This window comes from Capricornis sumatraensis, chromosome 1 (assembly GCF_032405125.1).
Source record: "Capricornis sumatraensis isolate serow.1 chromosome 1, serow.2, whole genome shotgun sequence".
Taxonomy (NCBI): domain Eukaryota; kingdom Metazoa; phylum Chordata; class Mammalia; order Artiodactyla; family Bovidae; genus Capricornis; species Capricornis sumatraensis.
In genome coordinates this window covers 32,651,950-32,669,309 of record NC_091069.1, presented here as the reverse complement: position 1 = coordinate 32,669,309, position 17,360 = coordinate 32,651,950, and the positions used below count along the sequence as shown (strand labels likewise).

At 54.6% G+C, this 17,360-nt stretch overlaps 1 protein-coding gene across 1 annotated transcript in view; it reads left to right on the top strand.

The window, feature by feature from the left end:
- The first annotated feature begins 665 nt into the window (after window positions 1-665).
- DNMT3A (DNA methyltransferase 3 alpha) overlaps window positions 666-17,360 on the top strand; it is a 77,648-nt gene continuing 60,953 nt past the window's right edge. Inside the window, exons 1-2 of the mRNA XM_068971520.1 lie at window positions 666-766; window positions 14,046-14,150. Coding sequence (XP_068827621.1) covers window positions 704-766; window positions 14,046-14,150 — 168 coding nt within the window. The 5' untranslated portion in view covers window positions 666-703. The remainder of the gene's footprint in view (window positions 767-14,045; window positions 14,151-17,360) is intronic.

Genomic DNA, 17,360 nt, shown 5'->3' with positions numbered 1-17,360 from the left:
GGGGAGCGGTGTGGGGGTGGGGGTGCGGGGAGGACAGATCAGAGGAAAATGTAGCCAGGCTGGGGACCTCTGGGATTTCCCAGGGGGGTGGTTAGGGGTGGGAGGGAGGCTGCGGGAAGCTTTCAAAGGAAAGAACAGACGTGAATGAAGACACGGGAGGAGGCGGGAGGCAGCTGTGAGCCCCACTGTGCCACAGCCGTGCGGAGGCCCCGGGGGAGACTGTCGTCCCATCGCCGCCTCGGAGGCAGGTGTTGGGCTCCCCGAGGAAAGCCAGGCAGGGCCCTGCTGCCAACCTGGCTGCCTCGATTTACCCTGGCCCCTAGGGTGCCGGGTCCAGCCAGGCCCCGTGAAAAAGAGTCAGGTTGGAGGGGCAGGCCTCACAGGCTGGGGGGTGGGGGGTGCCCTGAAGCTGAGGGGCTGGCTCCGGGAGGGACTAGGGGTCAGGTGGGAGGGCCTGGGTTGGGGGGAGTGCCTGCCCTGCTGACCCCTCTTCTCTTTTCTTCTTCCACAGGTGGAGTCACTGGAAGCCCAACCCCACCGGCAGCCTGAGGCCGCGGTTCCCCAGGGTTTCCGCTCCGCACCTGGATCTATGTCTAAGTTGTAACTCTTGCTTACCAAGACCACGATAATTCCTTCCCCAAAGCCCAGCAGCCCCCCAGCCCCGTGCAGCCCCAGCCTGCCTCCCACCGCCCAGCTGCCCGCGATGCCCGCCAGCGGCCCCGGGGACACCAGCGGCTCCGCTCTGGAGCGGGAGGAGGAGCGCAAGGTGAGCGGCTGGCTGTACGGGGATGGGGGTTAGTGCTGGGCGCTGGACCGCATTGCTCATCTCCATATGGGGCTGTAGGGAGGAAGGAGTCTCCTTTCGTGATAAGCAAACTGAGGCATGAAGAGGTTAAATACTGGAGGTCAGGCTCCAGGAGCTGGTCTCTAAGCCCCCACCCCCACCCCTCCACGGTGTTTGAGCTGAACTTCAGACCCCAGGTCTGTGTAATTGTTAGGGGTTGGGCTGGCAGGGGCCCCAAACCTGGCTTCCTTTTTGAATTGGCCTCTTAATTAGCTGTGTGTCCTTAGTCATTTTACCTGGTTTAGTGGCCTCTGTTTGCCCGAGGGGTTAGTAGCTTTGGGGAGGCCAAAGACAAGTTCAAGGAGCTCTGTAGATGGGAGGCCTGGTGAGGACTCCCCCTGCCTCACACAGCCGGCTCACTGCGGGGCATGGGGTGCGGTGAGCTCAGGGTGGCACCAGCCACGGTGGAGACACTGGTTTCCCGCCCCCACCCCACCCTGGCTCTGAGTAGGCGTCACTTCTGGCCCTAGAGCCAGTGACATCCTTGTTTTTAGGGCCCCAAGAGGAGTGACCTGTTCGCCCTTCTGCTGAACTCTAGAATGGGCCCAAGCCAGTTAGAAGAGATCCCTGCAGACTAGTGGGAGTCCCGGCTGGGTCCTGACTGGCTAGCTGAGGACCTCACCAAGCCATGTCCACCTGTCGGCAGAGCCACTAGAATCCCCAGGGATGGCAGGCCCCGCCTCCACCCTGGCAGGGAAGCCGTGCCAGCCACGGCCTTCCTGGGGCGTCCCAGCTGGCAGGCCCGGGCTGGTCCCCGCAGTGTCCTCTGCCTGCTCTCCTCTTCCTAAGCGGGAGTGAGGGGTGGTGGTGCTAGGTGGTAGCTGGGAGTAGCAGGGTGTGCTCATGGGGCACAGTTGGTCTTTCTGGAACCAGGGGGACACCTGACACCAGGCATGGGGCCCCTGAGCCCTCTGAGGAGCGGCAGCTCTGGGGACCGCGATCGGCTGCAGGTCCGAGACCTGCTCCCTGCCTACTCTTCCCACCGTGTGTGCTTGGCTCCTTCTGAGGCTTGCTCATTCTTAGAGCCAGTTTCTGTTTTCTGGCTAATTTCCATCCATTTGGTCCTTGAGGACAGCCCTTGAAACAAATGGGGCAAGGACAGATGGTCCTGGTTTGTAGACGAGGAAGCTGGGCCCAGCTAATCAGTGGTAAGTCCGGATGAGAGCCCGGTCTTCTGCCCCACCTGTGTGGGTCCTGGTATGGACACACACACACACATGTGCATGCATGAAGCCCAGAAACCTGCCTTCCCAGCCCAGAATCCAGTAGAGTGCCTTAGGATGAGGGGCCGTGTATGCCTCCAAGCTGGGGACAAAATACATGCTGCGGCCCACCTGCTGGGGCGCCTAGGGGCTGCAGGTCAGTTCCTTTCTTTCTGATCCCATGGGCTTTCTGGGCTCCTCCCACCCAGGACTCAGACCATAGCAGACCCACACCCTGCCGTCAAAGAGCCAAGGCCACCTGCGGCCACCTGTGCTCTTGATCCGCAGCTGTGGCCATGACTAATTCCCTTCCCTCCTTGGGCTTGGCTTTGCTCCTCCATTGACCCTGACCCCCTCCCCTCGCCCGGTGTCCTGGCTGGTGCTGACACTGCTCTGTGTCCATGCACCTGCAGTCGGTGGTCAGCTGCCTCCGACAGATGAATGAGACGGGGCAGACAGGCCACATTCCTCCCGTTACTGGCCAGGGCTTCCCCGGGCAGCAGAGCCCCCAGGGAGAGCAGCAGATGGGCTCGCTATCATGACAGTTCAGGACAGAGAAAAAGCACTGGCCAGAGAGTCCCAAGTCCTGGGCCCCAGGCCTGCAGATGTCATTTCCTGGAGATGGGACTTTCAGGCCCTCTGGGCTTGCATTTGCTCAGCTGTAAAATGGGGATAGTAACTCTTACTATGCCTGTTTTATAGGGTGGTAGTGGAAGTCAGATGAGGTCACAGGCATGGAGTGCCCTGCAAACAGCAAAGTCTGGTCCAATTATGAGGGATTACGATTGCTATTATTATCTACCCATAGTAACTGCTCTGGTTCAAGAGGCAACAAACACACACACAGGCCCAAGCTCCTGGTGCTGATAGAAGGAGCTGATAGACAGGGGCTGGGGCATGGCGGGCGCTCCTCCCCGGTGTGCATGCTGGCTCACCTGGCACATCTCCCTGGCACCTCAAGGCTGGCTCTCCTGGCTCCAAGAGCCGCCCTGGGAGGGCGGGCAGAGATGCTGACAGCCACTCACGGCAGCCCGTGAAAGCCAGGCCTGGGGCAGGGGTGCCGCGTGGCTGCAGAGGGGAAGATGGGTTTGGGCCAGAGCCCAAGGAACCTGGCAGAGTTTCCAGGGGCGCCTGGCACAAAGGAGCGGTTTGGTGAGCCAGAGGGCAGGGGTGTGGCTGCCCACTGGCCCCTTCGCCGCCCGGCCCCACGTGCCCTTCCCACCTCCCCCGCCCTCCGCACCGGCCACGCCTCCCTGCACCTTTCACTCCAGTGCTTCCTGGAGCTACCAGGCCTTTGTTTATGCTGCTTCCTCTGCCTGGTGTGCCCTTTCCCTAAGCTTCTCTCCTCCTTTCTGATCAAAGCCCTGGCTTCAGTCCGCCTTGAATTACAGAGAGAATCAGCAGTTCTCAAACTGTGGTCTATAAACCAGCAATACCAGCAATACCTGGAAGCGTTAGATATGCAGATATTGAGGCCCCACCCCAGACCTGCTGAATCAGAAGCTCTGGGGAGAACCCAGAGATCCTTGTTTTAACCAGCCCTCTAGGGGACTTGAGAAGTACTGGTGTGGATCATATCCAGCCCTGCCACTGCCCCTGGAGGGCAGGACCCCAATACTGTCATTGGGGTGGATCCTCAAGGCCTGACTAGCTCAGAGCAGATGCTCAGAAAATACCTTATGGATAGGACAGAGAGGAAAATGAGAGTGGATGAGACTCCTTCACTGGAGAGCAATCCCAGAGCCCGGATCAAGCAGTCAGGGTGCAGCGCTGGGGGCGGTAGGCTGAGAGAGCAGAGAGGTCTGCGTTATTTGGTGTCCTTCTGGCTCCTGCCCAGCATCCCTTCTCCCTGCAGCCTCCCTCACCTTACCATCCGTGTGCTGGGCAGGGACGGGGCTGCTTGGGGAGACTGGGAGGAGGCAGGCTTGGAAGGGGTGCTGAGCTCTGGGACTCTGGCCAGGAAGGGTCAGCTGGGTAAATGTGGCCACAGAGAAGGGAGGGGGAGGTGAACTGCAGGAAGGCCAGGAACCTGGGTCCTGGCTCAGAGGGAATCATGGAGATGGGGTTCTAGGTCCCGCTTGGAGGGGAAAGGTAGGGCAGAGAAACAGGGCAGGGGACCAAGAGTGTTCCAAGCCTCGGGGCTGGAAGGGCCTCCTCGGATCCTCAAATGTGAATCAGTGTCTCACGAGGAGTCCAGGCCCCAAGCTGGGCCCCTCATCTTCCTGCTCCCCTTCTCCTCTGGCCTCAGAAACCTAACAGATGCATTGAGTGCTGACTGTCTGCCAGGTGCTCTCTTAAGCTCTGCGCTTGCCTTCTTACAACTATTCCCCAAGATAGGCTCTGTTATTTCCAACACTGTCTTATTAAAGACTAAACTGATGCTCAGAGAGGTCAGGTCACTTGTCTAAGGCCACAGAGCTAGCAAATGGTGGTGCTGGGATTATAACCCAGGCTTCTGAGCCTTTCAGGCTGCGACCCATGTGAAGGGGGAACAGAGTGGATGTTGCCTCCCTGCTGTGATATTCCGTGGTCCTAGCCACGTTTCTTCTGCTGCAAGTTAAAGAATGTTTATTTAGACTAAAAGTTGGGATGGTCAGAGAACACTTTTCTCTGCGTAGCCGTGCTCTTGCCCTGGGGTGGATGTTGGGGGTACTCACCCCTAGCAGGAGCTCACGTGTGCAGGCTAGTATGCACGACTGGGTACATGTGCGCACGTGTCCATGCAGACACACACACACACATATGCACCCAATACATGCTCTTCTGTGTAAAGACACTGCTGTATACATGTTGCTTCTTTCTCTTCCGCCTTCCCTCTTTTCTTTCTCTTCAAACTTAGGTTTTTTTCCCAGTACCTGGCACATAGTAGGGCTCCGCGAGTCTGTTGGGTGAACTGAATAGACCTCCCTGGAGGATCTAGCAAAGGGAAGGGGATAGGAAGATACAAGGATGGGTAAGCCATGCCTGCCCTCGGAGGAGGGAGGCTCCTCGTTGGACAGTTTGCCCTCTCCTGCTGGCTAGGAGAAGCGCCAGTGGTGGTGGTGGGGAGATATGTGTTTGTGCTGGGGAGCACAGCAGGTGTGCCTGTGTATGCGTGTATGTGTGTGTTTACATACATGTGTATATATACACACATATGGCCAGCGCCATGAAGGGGGCTTCTCCCTCCTCACCTAAGTCCAACCCAGAGGCCTGGCAAGCACTGACTTCCTGAGCTCTGGCTTGTGAGCTTCAAGCGCATCCTTGGGTGGGGTTCCCCTGACTCCAGGCTCAGCTGTTCTTGCTGGTCCACAGGTCTGGTGCTCGCCCCCAGGCATGCCTTCCCTTTCGTGCACTTAAATTGCACATGGTCACTCAGGGCCGGCTCTTTGCTTTATAATTGTCACCATAGGGGTAGCCGAAATAGCCTTCCCTCTTACACATTTAAACAGTTTCAGAAAAGGCAGAAATACCCTTATCTCTTCAGGAACACAGCAAATAATAACAGTCCACGGATAATAAAAAATGTCCATTTTTAGCTCAGTGGAGTTGATTAGATGCTCAGGCATGGAATGATGTAAATAGTGCCCTCCCTGCCCCCAGCTGCCCCAGAGCTGACCAGGACCTCCATTGTAGGGTTCAGGCTCTCTCAACTTCTCGAAGTTAGCTGCTACAACTTGTCGCATTTAAGTTTACAGTCAGTTCAGTCTTGAGCAGGGATCAGCTGGACTCTGGAGACAGGCCTGTGTTTCAATGTGGACTCACCTGCATGACTGCTGAGCATTGAAATGTGAGGTTTCCAGGAGACAGTGTGTGTGAGTGGTTAACACAGGGCCCTGGCACAGATTGAGTCTTTTATCATTTATCTTGTATAGTTAACTAGCTGTCTATCTACCTTCTTACCTTTCTCCCCATTTGCCTGTCTGTCTGCCTACTGCCCTATCTGCACTTTGGTGCCCAAGATCTACTGTAGCCCTGAGGACTGAGGGCCTGGGAGAAGAATGGGGATGGTACAGATGAGGCTGTGAGTGGTGTGGGTTTAAGCACCCTGAGCGCCCCTGGCCCCTTCTGTCACCCACTGAGCAGAAGCAAAACCGAGGGAAGTTGCGGGATGAACGCAAATCCAATGGCAGCGGCTCTGCTATCTTTGGAGGCTCCATGAGGGGCCATGGGTGGGGAAGCCGAGCTCAGTTCTGTGGAGCGAAGAGGGCCGGCAGGGAGCTGAGCAGGAGAGGGTGTCCCAGGGAGAGTGTAAAGTGGGGTGATGCCCTTCCTTTCTGGCACCTGGGCTGGGCACAAGGACTGGACCTGGCCTGCAGCTGCCCTTACGGAGGGCCACAGAGCAACGAGGGCTCTCACTTATAATCACCCCACTTAGCACATGCACAGCATGGAAAGGCAGAATCTAGAGGAATTACCTGTGCCTGGCAATTTCCTCCCTTAATCCTCACGGTAGCTGGAGGTGCCCACTGTCATTATCCCCATTTTTACAGGTGAGAAGTTGAGGCTGAGAGAGGCTGAGAAATTTGGTAAAGGTCACATGGCGGCAGAGTGGTTTTACCTGGATTCTTTCTGTCCACGAAGTGAGGGTGGCTGGTGGGGCAGGGATGAGATGGTGGGCTGTGCAGAACCTGGGTGGGCTGCTGAAGGGGTGAGGGCAGAGGCGCTTGGGGGCCGCAGGGGTGGCAGCTAGCCGAGTGGTTGTGCTCCATCCAGCCTTCAGCACAGTGCAGGCCCTTGTGTGTTTAGGTGGTGTCTCCCGCTCTGAACTGAGTTCCCTATTTGCTTATCTTTATATCCAGTACACAGTAGGTGCACAATAAATGTTTCTGAGCTCATCCACAGGCCTGGCCTCATGGCAGCCCTAGGACTGCAAGGGTGGGCATGGCCGGGCTGCAGTGGGCTGGGTGTATATTGGAGGAGCTTCTCTTCTGGAAGGCAGTGAGGCCCCAGCATGGCGCACGGGGTGTGAAGGACCTGGGAGAAGCCATGGTGTGCAAGTGCCCAGGAGCTCTGAGGGTGGGAGGGGCGCACAGGACACGGCCGCTGCCCGCCCAGAACCGGATCCTTTTGGGAGCCGTGGAAGACCTTCATCAATAGTTATTACACGAAGCCCACCGAGCAGTCGGTGAATGCTTATTGAATATGGTTGGATAGTTGGAACAGAGGACTGCTGAGCTCTGGGAGGTGACTGAGAGCAGGGAGGAGGGGGCCCAGGAGGACTGTGTGGAAGTGTGAGCACCCACAGTAGTGTCCGCTGTCTCTGCCCTCCCGTCCGGCCTCCTGAAGCTCGCCCTGAGGCCACCTCTCCGTGGCCTGGCCTGGGCCTGCCGGGCGTGTGTGTGTGCATGAGCGTGTGTGGGGTGGCCCGGGGGTGGGGGTGGGGGTCCTGTTCCCGTAGCTCTGCAGGCTGGGGCCTCAGGTGCCCAGAACGGACTCTGCCTGCCAGAGAAGCCAATTCGTTTCACTGAATTCCACAATCACAGACAGGTCTTGGGAGGCCGGCCAGCCAGCTGGCAAAGGCTGGTACATGCTTCTTGTCCCAGGGGGGCCCGGGCAAGTGGCTGGCTAGATCCGGCAAGTTCATTCCCTCAACTCAAACACCAACTTAAGACATCTGCTCAGTGGATGCCGGGTTGGTAGCATCCGGTGTGCGTTCCAAAAGGAGCACGTGTGTCTGGCTGGCTATCTCTGGGCGAGGGCCTCGTGGGATGTGCTCTCTCTTAGCAGGAGGGGTCCCCTGAGATAAGTGTGTGTGGATGTGTGTATGTGTGAATGCCAGCACATACCTTTACCTTGGCTTTCCTGCCTGCTCATGTCACACATATGTACACGTGCCAGGGGCACACAGCAGAGGGGGGTATCGTGGCATGTTGCTGTGGAAAGATCCAGGGGCTGGGAATGAAAAGATTTAAATTTTGGTTCTTAAGGCCTCCCTTGCTGGCTCTCTGATCTCTGAAAGAACCACTCTGAGCTTCAGATTTCCCGCCTGCGTAATGGAAAAAAAAAAAAAAAGAACCAGCTCTACTTTCTGTAAGGCATAAGAATAAAATGAAATAACGTATGTGAAAATGCTTTGTTAATTACCACGTACTATACAAATGCGAGAGATTATTATCATCATGGCCCAGCTCCTCAGAATGAGAAGTTGTATGTGGCTTAAAATAATCCATCCAGTGAGCTGTGTTAAAATGTAGGTCAAATCCTAGCCTCAGAAGTTGAGAGAGCCTGATGATAACTGCCTCATCTAACAGACCTCCAAATGCGAAGGGGCTTTGAAACCTGTAAAGGGTTATATAAATTGAAGTGACAGGATCATGTTTAAGACAAGAAGGTACATTTTAGTCACCCTCTTGCCTGATATACAATTTTAATGATCAAGCAGCCCTTGAGCCTCCTGCTTGGTTGTACTGGTGCAGGTTTGTGGATTTGCACATGTGCGTTTCTCTCTCTCTCTCTCTCTCTCTCTCTGTGGACTTGTTTATTGAGCATCTACTATGTGAGAGTTACTCATCAAGTATTTTGAGTCCCTGCCCTGTGCCAGGTGCAAGGAATGGAGGCACTGGGGACAGAGGCCAAGGTGAATAAGAGAGTTCCTTCCTTGGAGGGGCTCATGGGCTGGCCAGGAGGAGAGCCAGCAGTCAGTTGCAGCATTGGAGAATGGGTACACTGTGAGAGGAAGAACCCAGAGACTCAGTCTAGTAGAGGGATGGGAGGAGGGGCCTGGGGGGGAAGGAAGGGAATCTAGGAGGTGAGGTTGGAAAAATTAGGGTTTGCTGGTCAACCTGAGAGGAAGGTAATCGTGGCAGAAGCCAGGGTCTGTGTCAAAGTCCCAGGGAGGAAGCAGCCCACATTTGCACCTGGTGTGGTGGTTTTGCAATGGCCGGAGCTGCCAGCCAGAATCCTAGGTTCTGTCTTTACCAGGCTAAGGAGCTTGGGCTGATTCCGCTGAGCCCTGCGAGCCCCCTCCGCAAGGGCTTAAGCTCTGTGGAGTGACATAATCAGTTTTGCATTTTGGAAAGATCATGGAGCCCCAGTGTTCCTAAGGATCGCACTGCGGCGGGTACCAGCCAGATGTTGGGGTTTGTCTGAGCAGTGAGTGATGGCTGCATATGCAGGCCTTGAGCTGGGATTTGCATGGGGGTGGGGAGGAGACACTTCTGGGAATAGTTCTGGTCCATACGTGCGGAGCAAAGGAAGTTAGCAATTCTTGAGTGCCTCACACATGTCAGCTTTCCATATATTACCTCAGTTAATTGTTCTACCATTGCTGCGAAGGAGGTATTAGTATCCCCATTTTGTAGGTGGCGGAACGCTAGGCTGGAGAGGTCAACTAGCTGGAAGGGCCTAGTGAGGAAAGAGCAGAGCAGAAAGTCTAGCCTGCCCCTCCCCTGCCCACTCCCCAAAAAGCCCACCTCCTTAGAATTTCTGCCCATTCCCACTGGAAGGATTGACTAATCCAGTCCCTTCACTTGACAGATGAGGAAACCAACCTGGGCTCAAAGCTTGTTCTGCTCAATTTGTTACTGTTTTCCAGCTGCTCCAAGTCATTGTGGATCAGATTCTTCCCTTTCAGAGTATTAGTGACGCCTCCTAACTCAATGCTACTTGCAGATTTGATAAGCATATTTTACATTCCTTCGCTCAACCCATCAGCAGGGATACTGAATGAAACAGGCCCCCTGACAGATGCGGGAATGAACCACTTGATACGCCTCCTTGAGGGGCACGGCCCCAAGCCATCTGCTCACCCTGCTCAGCGTATTATCCCCTCTCCCTCATGGGTGTGAACGTGGGCAGGCCCGGAGCAGAAGGTATCACCGCCTCCCTCTGCCCTGCTATGTCGCTACATCACGGAAGAATGACACGACTGAAAATAGCGCGCTTTTCACAAAGCTCTGTGCGGGGCCGGATGGAAAGGGTATGGGCCAGAGTCACTCAGACCTGGCTGCAACTCCTGCCAAGTCTCATGGCCACTTGGCTTCCTGAGCACACCCCAGGGTACCTGAGGCCTGAGTGTTGGACTGGGCAGCAAAGGCCTACTTGGGCCCCAGGGACGGGCTCAGGACAAGGCCCCAGGGACTCCCTGTTCTCAACACACCAGGACTGGACAGATGGTCTGGTGTCAGGGTCCTCCACCCCTTCCTCTTGGGGGTGTTGCTAAGTCACTTCAGTCGTGTCCGACTCTGTGTGACCCCATAGATGGAAGCCCACCAGGCTCCCCCGTCCCTGGGATTCTCCAAGCAAGAACACTGGAGTGGGTTGCCATTTCCTTCTCCAGTGCATGAAAGTGAAAAGTGAAAGGGAAGTCGCTCAGTTGTGTCCGACTCTTCGCGACCCCATGGACCGCAGTCTACCAGGCTCCTCTGTCCATGGGATTCTCCAGGCAAGAGTACTGGAGTGGGGTGCCATTGCCTTCTTCGCTTGGGGGTGTTGAGTTGAATAAAATTCAACAAGGGAAGATGCACTGAGCGCCTCCGTGCATCGGGCTGAGAGTGCGTGGCTTAAGGTGAGGAATGACAGCAAGTCTCCAGATGGCAGGGGGTTGCCTATCAGGGGCCCCCAGAGGCTTTCTCCATATGCTGATGTGGGGGTGGGCCTGGTGGTCCTTAAAAGTCAGGTGTCTTTGTTTTCAGTCTGTGCAGGCGGCCTGGTGACTGGTTCCTGAGTGCTGTTCTGAACCTCTGACCGGCTTTCATGCCTCTGATTAATTCAGAGCAAAAGTTAGAAAATCAGATGAATCCTCCTGTAAGAAATGCAGTGTGTTAAAGAAACAGTTCAGAGGCCAGAATTTCTGGGTGGTGGGAGTCCTTCCAGACCCTTTGGCTGCCCAGAACGATCCCAGCTCACCTCAAGTACCCCATCCCAGCTGCTGCCTGTGCCTTCCAGGCCCGTCAGCCCCGACACAAGGACAGTCAGAGGCTCAGCTAGGTCTGGCCTGTGTTCTGTAGGCAAGTCCAGGGGCTTGGTGGGCCCTCTCTTTTCCAGGGAAGATGTTATTCCTCTCATCTGAGAGGCACGTGGAAAACCCACCAAGGGCTGCGTCTGTTCTAGGCTCTGGGAATTCAACAAGGGGATAAACCATTTTATTCATCTGTCTTCTTAAAAACCCGAGAAGCAGGCAGAATGGGCACCAGACACCTTTATGCCCCCACTTTATGGATGAAGCAACTGAGGTTCAGAGAGAATGGTCCTGAAAGCAGCACACAGACAAGCCAGGCACATAGCAATTTAGGTTTGCTCTAAGCTCTGGCTTTCTATGATCGACCGCTCTGTGAATGCTGAGTTACCTGGTCAGCGCAGTCAAGACAGTGCCATTTTAGCCACTGTGGAGTCTGACCGAAAGCACCATCTCAGATTAAATTCACCATACTTGGTTAGATTCAGTTGCAACCTTCACAAACATTAAGTTGCGCTGGGAATCCTTGCTCTCTGTGTGATCCAGGTGATTGTTTCTATTTTTTTTTCCCCCATTTAATCAAATGTTAATTCAATGAAAGTATGTATAAAAACTTTACAAATCTTAGAACTCAACTGTACATGAAGTAGGATGATGGGATATTCAGTTTTTGACATAAACGTACAGCACAGTTATTAACTGTGCTTCCGTTTCCCCTTCAGTCCTTATTTCTGGCTCCTGTTTTATCGTGTGAGACCATTCTCTTATTGGCCTAAAGGAAGATTAATGGACAACTTTTACTGCTGTCAGGCCAATGGAGGAAATTTCAGGTGGTTTTTTTTTTTTTTTTTTTTTTTAAGAAATGGGAGACTAAACATCAAAAATTAAGTTTTTTCCCAAACAGCAATTTTTTGTCCTGATTTTTCTCTGCCATTTTTGATGCCTCGATGAATGTTGCCAGTAAACTATCAGCATTAACATTTAAAGTCATTAAAGTTCGTACATTTGCTCACAACTTTCCCTGTAAGGTGCATATGCTTGTATCTTTCCCCCACCCCTGCATACTCACACTGATTTAAAAGCAGTTGACTGGTGCTAAAAACAAATTTACCATTGGCAACTGCTAGAATGGCATGTTGTTTTCTATTCAGAAAGACAATCTATAGAATGGTACTCTCAAGTCTGATTTTTAAAACAACCAACAAATTTGTTGGAAACTGAAACACGTATTTTGTTGTTATTCAGCTTTGAAAAAAGCCAGCAATTAGATAAGGCATGTGCATTAATTCACCTGTTTACAGCAAGTATCCACACATATAGGTGATTGTTTCTTAAACGGAGGTGTCTGTGGGGTCTTGGAAGATTGCTCAGAACCAGCAGGTCTGGCCCACTCACCCTAGGCCCCTCCTAGAGGCCTCTCCTGCACCTGGCTGTGTCCCACCTCAGCCTTTCTGCCCTCACAGTCTCTGCCAGTTTTTCCTGAACAGAGCCTTGCAAGGGCCTCTGGTCCCGAGGTAGCCTTTTCTCGCTGCCCTGCACCCTCCCCTCCTGTCCACAGCCAGCACCGTGCTCCCTGTCCTTGGCTTCTTATCCAGACTTCCCTCAGCTGGGCTCCGCAAACTGTCTCATCGGCCCCTCTCGGGGCTCTCAGTCCTCACTGCTGTGTCATTCGGCACAGCTTCTCCAAAGGCTGGCCATGCCCATCCCTAACCAAATCGCGCTGCCCTCGACTTCTCTGCATCTGTCAATTTTTGCCTCTTGAGTTGGTAGCTCCCTTTTTTTCTTGTACCCACAGTACACTGGTGTCCACTTTCTGCTCCTCTAAACACTCTCTCCATGTCTTCCAGCTCGACCATAGCTTTCCCCTTGGTGCCAAGGCCTGGCGTCTCTGTCATCATCTCTTTGCATGTCTTCCGAGAACTCCCAGAACCTCAACTGTGATGCCCCCAAATCTCCTTCCTGGTTGGGTCTGTCCCAGATGGGCCTTGAATGGATAGATGGAAAGAGGGGCCAGGGTTGCTCTTCCCACAAGTCTAAGGTCTACGACTGGTCACAGTAGGTTTTCGTCCGCATGTCTCACCATCACCTGAAAATTAATGTGGCAAACCACAAGCTATTTTGAAATCACAAAAAATGAAAGTTGAGTGGGACATTGAGAGCCACCTCGATGAAATCCCCTGGGAATCTGTGTGCCTCCCCTTCTCTGTGGCCCCAGCATGGTTCTGGGCCAGCGCCCTCCCCTGGGAGGACCGTGATGCCACCCAAAGCTGCTGATATCATCACACGGGCATGAAGGGCAGCTGGTGGGCCCCCTGCTGGGTTGGGGTCCCTTTCTCTCTCCTGCCCCAACACGGTTTGTGCTCGTGATTAGTCATGCTGGAGCCGCTGAGTCAGAAGCGACTTGTGGGTGGTTTGTGGCCAGGCTAGAGCAGTGAGGCAGGAGGACTTTCTAGGTTTATGTGTCTGCCCCACGAGACAAGCCCTGCAGGGCCTGGCCCTGGCACAGGTGAAGGGTGGTAACAAAACCAAGGTTCTGGTCCAACCCAGTCACAGAAAGAGGGGCATCACAATGAACCAAGACCCAGTCCCTGAGACACTCCCGTGGGGTGACAGCGCACTGTGGCAGGTGCTTCAGGGCAGGTGTGTGTAGAGCGGCTGCGACAAGCCTGCTTCCAAGGGCCTCGTGCACTTCCAATAGACGCTCAGCTTCATGTGTCTCTTCAGGGGATTCTCTTCAATAAAGGTGATTCACTCTATAGAGCTAATTTCATTTTTGTACTTGTGTTAGATTTTTTTTTTTCCCATATAAATAAACTCATGTCCAGAAACAACTTTTTTGTCAGAGCCTGTGTGATGAGTCTGTGGTTCAGAAAACGTGTCCACCCGAGGGAGAGCTGTGTTCTGCCGGGGCAGCGGGGCGGCCCACAGGTCCCCCCGAGGATATACTGAAATCGGCCCGCGGGAGTGGCTCAGCTCTGCCAGGCAGGCGGCGGGTGAAGACCATCCCTACCAGGGTGCCGGCGTGACACCGCCCTGGGAGCGTGGCTGCCCTGTGAGTGGGACTCTGGGGAGGGCTCTGGGGGTCCAGCTCCGGCTTTACAGGCTGTGTCTGTGCCCACAGGAGGGAGAGGAGCAGGAGGAGGCTCGTGCCAAGGAGGAGCGGCAGGAGCCCAGCACAACTGCCCGGAAGGTGGGGCGGCCTGGCAGGAAGCGCAAGCACCCCCTGGTGAGTGAAGTGGCGTCCACCCCAGCCCCGTGTGCACACATACACGTACCCACATGTGTAGGCTCTAAACATCCGTGATGTGTGGCCTGCAAGGACCTTGGCACACTAAGACTGGGGGATGGGGTGCACCCCTCCAGCTGTTAAGAGCCCAATTCCATTCCCTATTTTCTGGACCCCAAAACCACCCCCCACAACTTTCCTATTTTCTACATTGAACTGGATGCCCCCAGAGGCCAGGGGACTTGCATTATGAATCTTGTGGGACTTGAAGCAGGCCCCTGACTCCCACTTTCTTTCTAGAATGCCAGCAAGAGGGTAGGGCTTGTTTTTCCCTGGCCTGCCAGCATGGGCCCCTCCCTCCCCATCCAGACACCCACCTTGGGCCTCTGTCCCACCTGGAGAACTTGGAGGAAGGGGACTAAGGTCTGGAAGTCTGATCAAAGTGAGTAGGGAAGACATGCAGGCTCATGAGTCCCTTTGTCTGAGAGAAGGAGGGCTGGGCACTGTTTTAAGTCTAGTTGAAGTGGAGGACTCCAGCTTCTGGGTGCCATTGCCTCAGAATCCAGGGCGAGGCTGCTGGATTGCCCAAGATGAGGAGTGCTCTGTGGGGCAGGGCCTGGGGGCTGCAGGAGCCTGCCTTCCTTATGCCTTAAACTCAGAGGCAGAACAGTAGTTATTTGCCAGCACCAACGACAGCTGGTTCCTTTCTTTTCGTCCCTTCCAGCTGAGAATGGGAAACTTGGAGCAAGAAGGTAAGGAGGAGCCAGGAGCCCCGCATTAATTGTAACTCAGCCCTTCAAGAACATGTTCTCAGAGGAGCAGGATTTTCTTCCGTGGGGCAGAGAGTAGGGTGAACAGTGGCTGCAATGAGGGAGGGAGGGCTACACCTACTGGAGGTGACGGGGTTTTCGGAGTCAGGAGGTTTGGGAACCTGTGGGGCATTGAAGTGCACCGCTGCCAATGCTGCTCGGAGATTTGGAGTGGAAGAGGGCAGAAGTTAAGTCATTTAACTGGTAAGTAATTTTGAACACTTTTAATATTCAAGCAAACATGGATATTTTATGGCCTGGAATGAAAAATGCACAGGCAGTTGAAAGATAAAACTGGGGACTTCAAAGGAATTTCCAGCTTGCAGCAGATTCCAGGCTGAACTTCCAGATTCCTGGGTGCCCCTCCACTCCACTCCCCAGGTAGACTGGCTTGTCGGGGAAAGTGGGGGGCACAGTGCCGATGGAGTCAGAACCCATCGGTCATTCCATATCTGAGCCATGCATGTGCCTGTCATCTGCAGAGCACGCTCCGCCCTTACTTTCTGGTGCTAGGGGTGGGAGCCACCACCTGTAGCAAATGGAACTGGCAGCCCTCTGACTCATCTTTGTGAGTCCCTGAACCAGAGGGAGGGCACATGACGGAGAGGTGCAGGAGGTCCTTGAATCAGCGGGTACAAGGAAGTCAGGGCCAAGTATGTGTCTGGAGTTGGATGAAGAGAGAGAAGGGGGTGCAGCACAGCCCAGTGGATGAAGGGTCAGTGGGTCACACACCTTGGCCTGGAAAAGGGGCCCAGCAGGGAAGGAAAAGCACTGTCTTTAAAATCCAGCAGACCTGGGTTTAAATCTCAGCTCCACCACTGACCACCTGTGTGACCTGGAACAAGTCAACGCCTGAACCTTGGGTTCCCCTTCTGAAAAACAGAGATGATATGAATGCATTCCCCCTAGACCCCTGGGAAAATTAAATGAGTTAAAACACCAAAGAGCCAATGGTCAGCCAAAGTCGGTCCTGTTCTTACGTGGAACAGAAGCAGCAGCGCTGGATTTATTCCTCGCCAGCTGTGTGACCTTAGCAAGTTATTGAACCTCTTTGAGCTTTTGCTTCCTTGTTGGAAAAAATATGGCTGCCAGCCATACCTGCCCTGTCTACTTCCACAGATGCTGTGCAAACAGCAAGGTGGGCTTCAAATGTACAGTGTCATAAGCCTGCCCCTCTGGCCCCCACAGGGGCCAATGGGCCAGGGTCTAGAAGGCCTTTCGCATGGGAGCCTGGCATCAGCCTCTCAGAACTCCATGGGAGGTGCGCACATCCCATGCAGGTCAGTGTTGATGTGGTCCAGTCCTAACTGACATCTGAAGCCACCTGGACTCCCAAGAGAGGCCCTGGGAAGGGGGACAGAGCACGGGGAGGCAATGTTGATTGGGGAGGCGGGGGATCCAAGGCAGTGTTGTGACCGGGACCCTTGCACATTTCAGGGCACAGAGAACAGCCAGCCGGTCTTTCCTGGCAGCAGCCCCATGGACCCCGAAGGGAGCCCGCATAGGGGAAGTCTGTGCTGCAGCCCAGCGCCAGTCCATGGTCTCCTGGGCCTCTTGCAGAGCAGATGCTTGCCCAGGCCTCTTCCCCTCCCCAGCCAAGGAGCACAGCAGCCTGAGTTTCTGGGGACCTGGTGCAACTGTCACCCTGGGAACGGATTGACCAGGGTGCTTTAAGGCAGCTGAGTGTGTGTCATCCAGCTAAGCCTGGGAACCAGGCAGGCAGTGGTGGGCTCGGCTCAAACCCTGGCAGGTGGAACAGAGCAGGCAGTGCTGGGAAGCACAAGAGGAAAACCTGGCTGCAGGCGGGCTCTTGATTTGTGCCAACATTGCACACCCACTGCTGGACAGGAAGGGATCAGGTATATCCAGTGGTGTCCTCACCATTCCCCACCCAGGGTCTTTAGATTTTGCTCCCAAGGCCTACCTGTCTCTGGGTACCTTCCACTTTCTCCTGCATCAGCCTCCTGGCTGTGTCCTCACCCAGACCAGGCCCCACCTGCCCGCAGCATCTCTCTAAACACCCCCTGCTGCTGCTGCTGCTGCTAAGTCGCTTCAGTTGTGTCCGACTCTGTGCAACCCCATAGACGGCAGCCCACTAGGCTCCCCCATTCCTGGGATTCTCCAGGCAAGAACACTGGAGTGGGTTGCCATTTCCTTCTCCAATGCATGAAGGTGAAAAGTCAAAGTGAAGTCACTCAGTCGTGCGCTCAGTCGTGCCCGACTCTTAGCGACCCCATGGACTGCAGTCTACCAGGCTCCTCCGTCCATGGGATTTTCCAGGCAAGAGTACTGGAGTGGGGTGTCATTGCCTTCTCCCCAGCCCTCTCTTTTTTGGCCACAAACACATTACACCAACTGAGCACCTGCCAAATGAATAAGACTTATTTCAACCTAGTGTGTT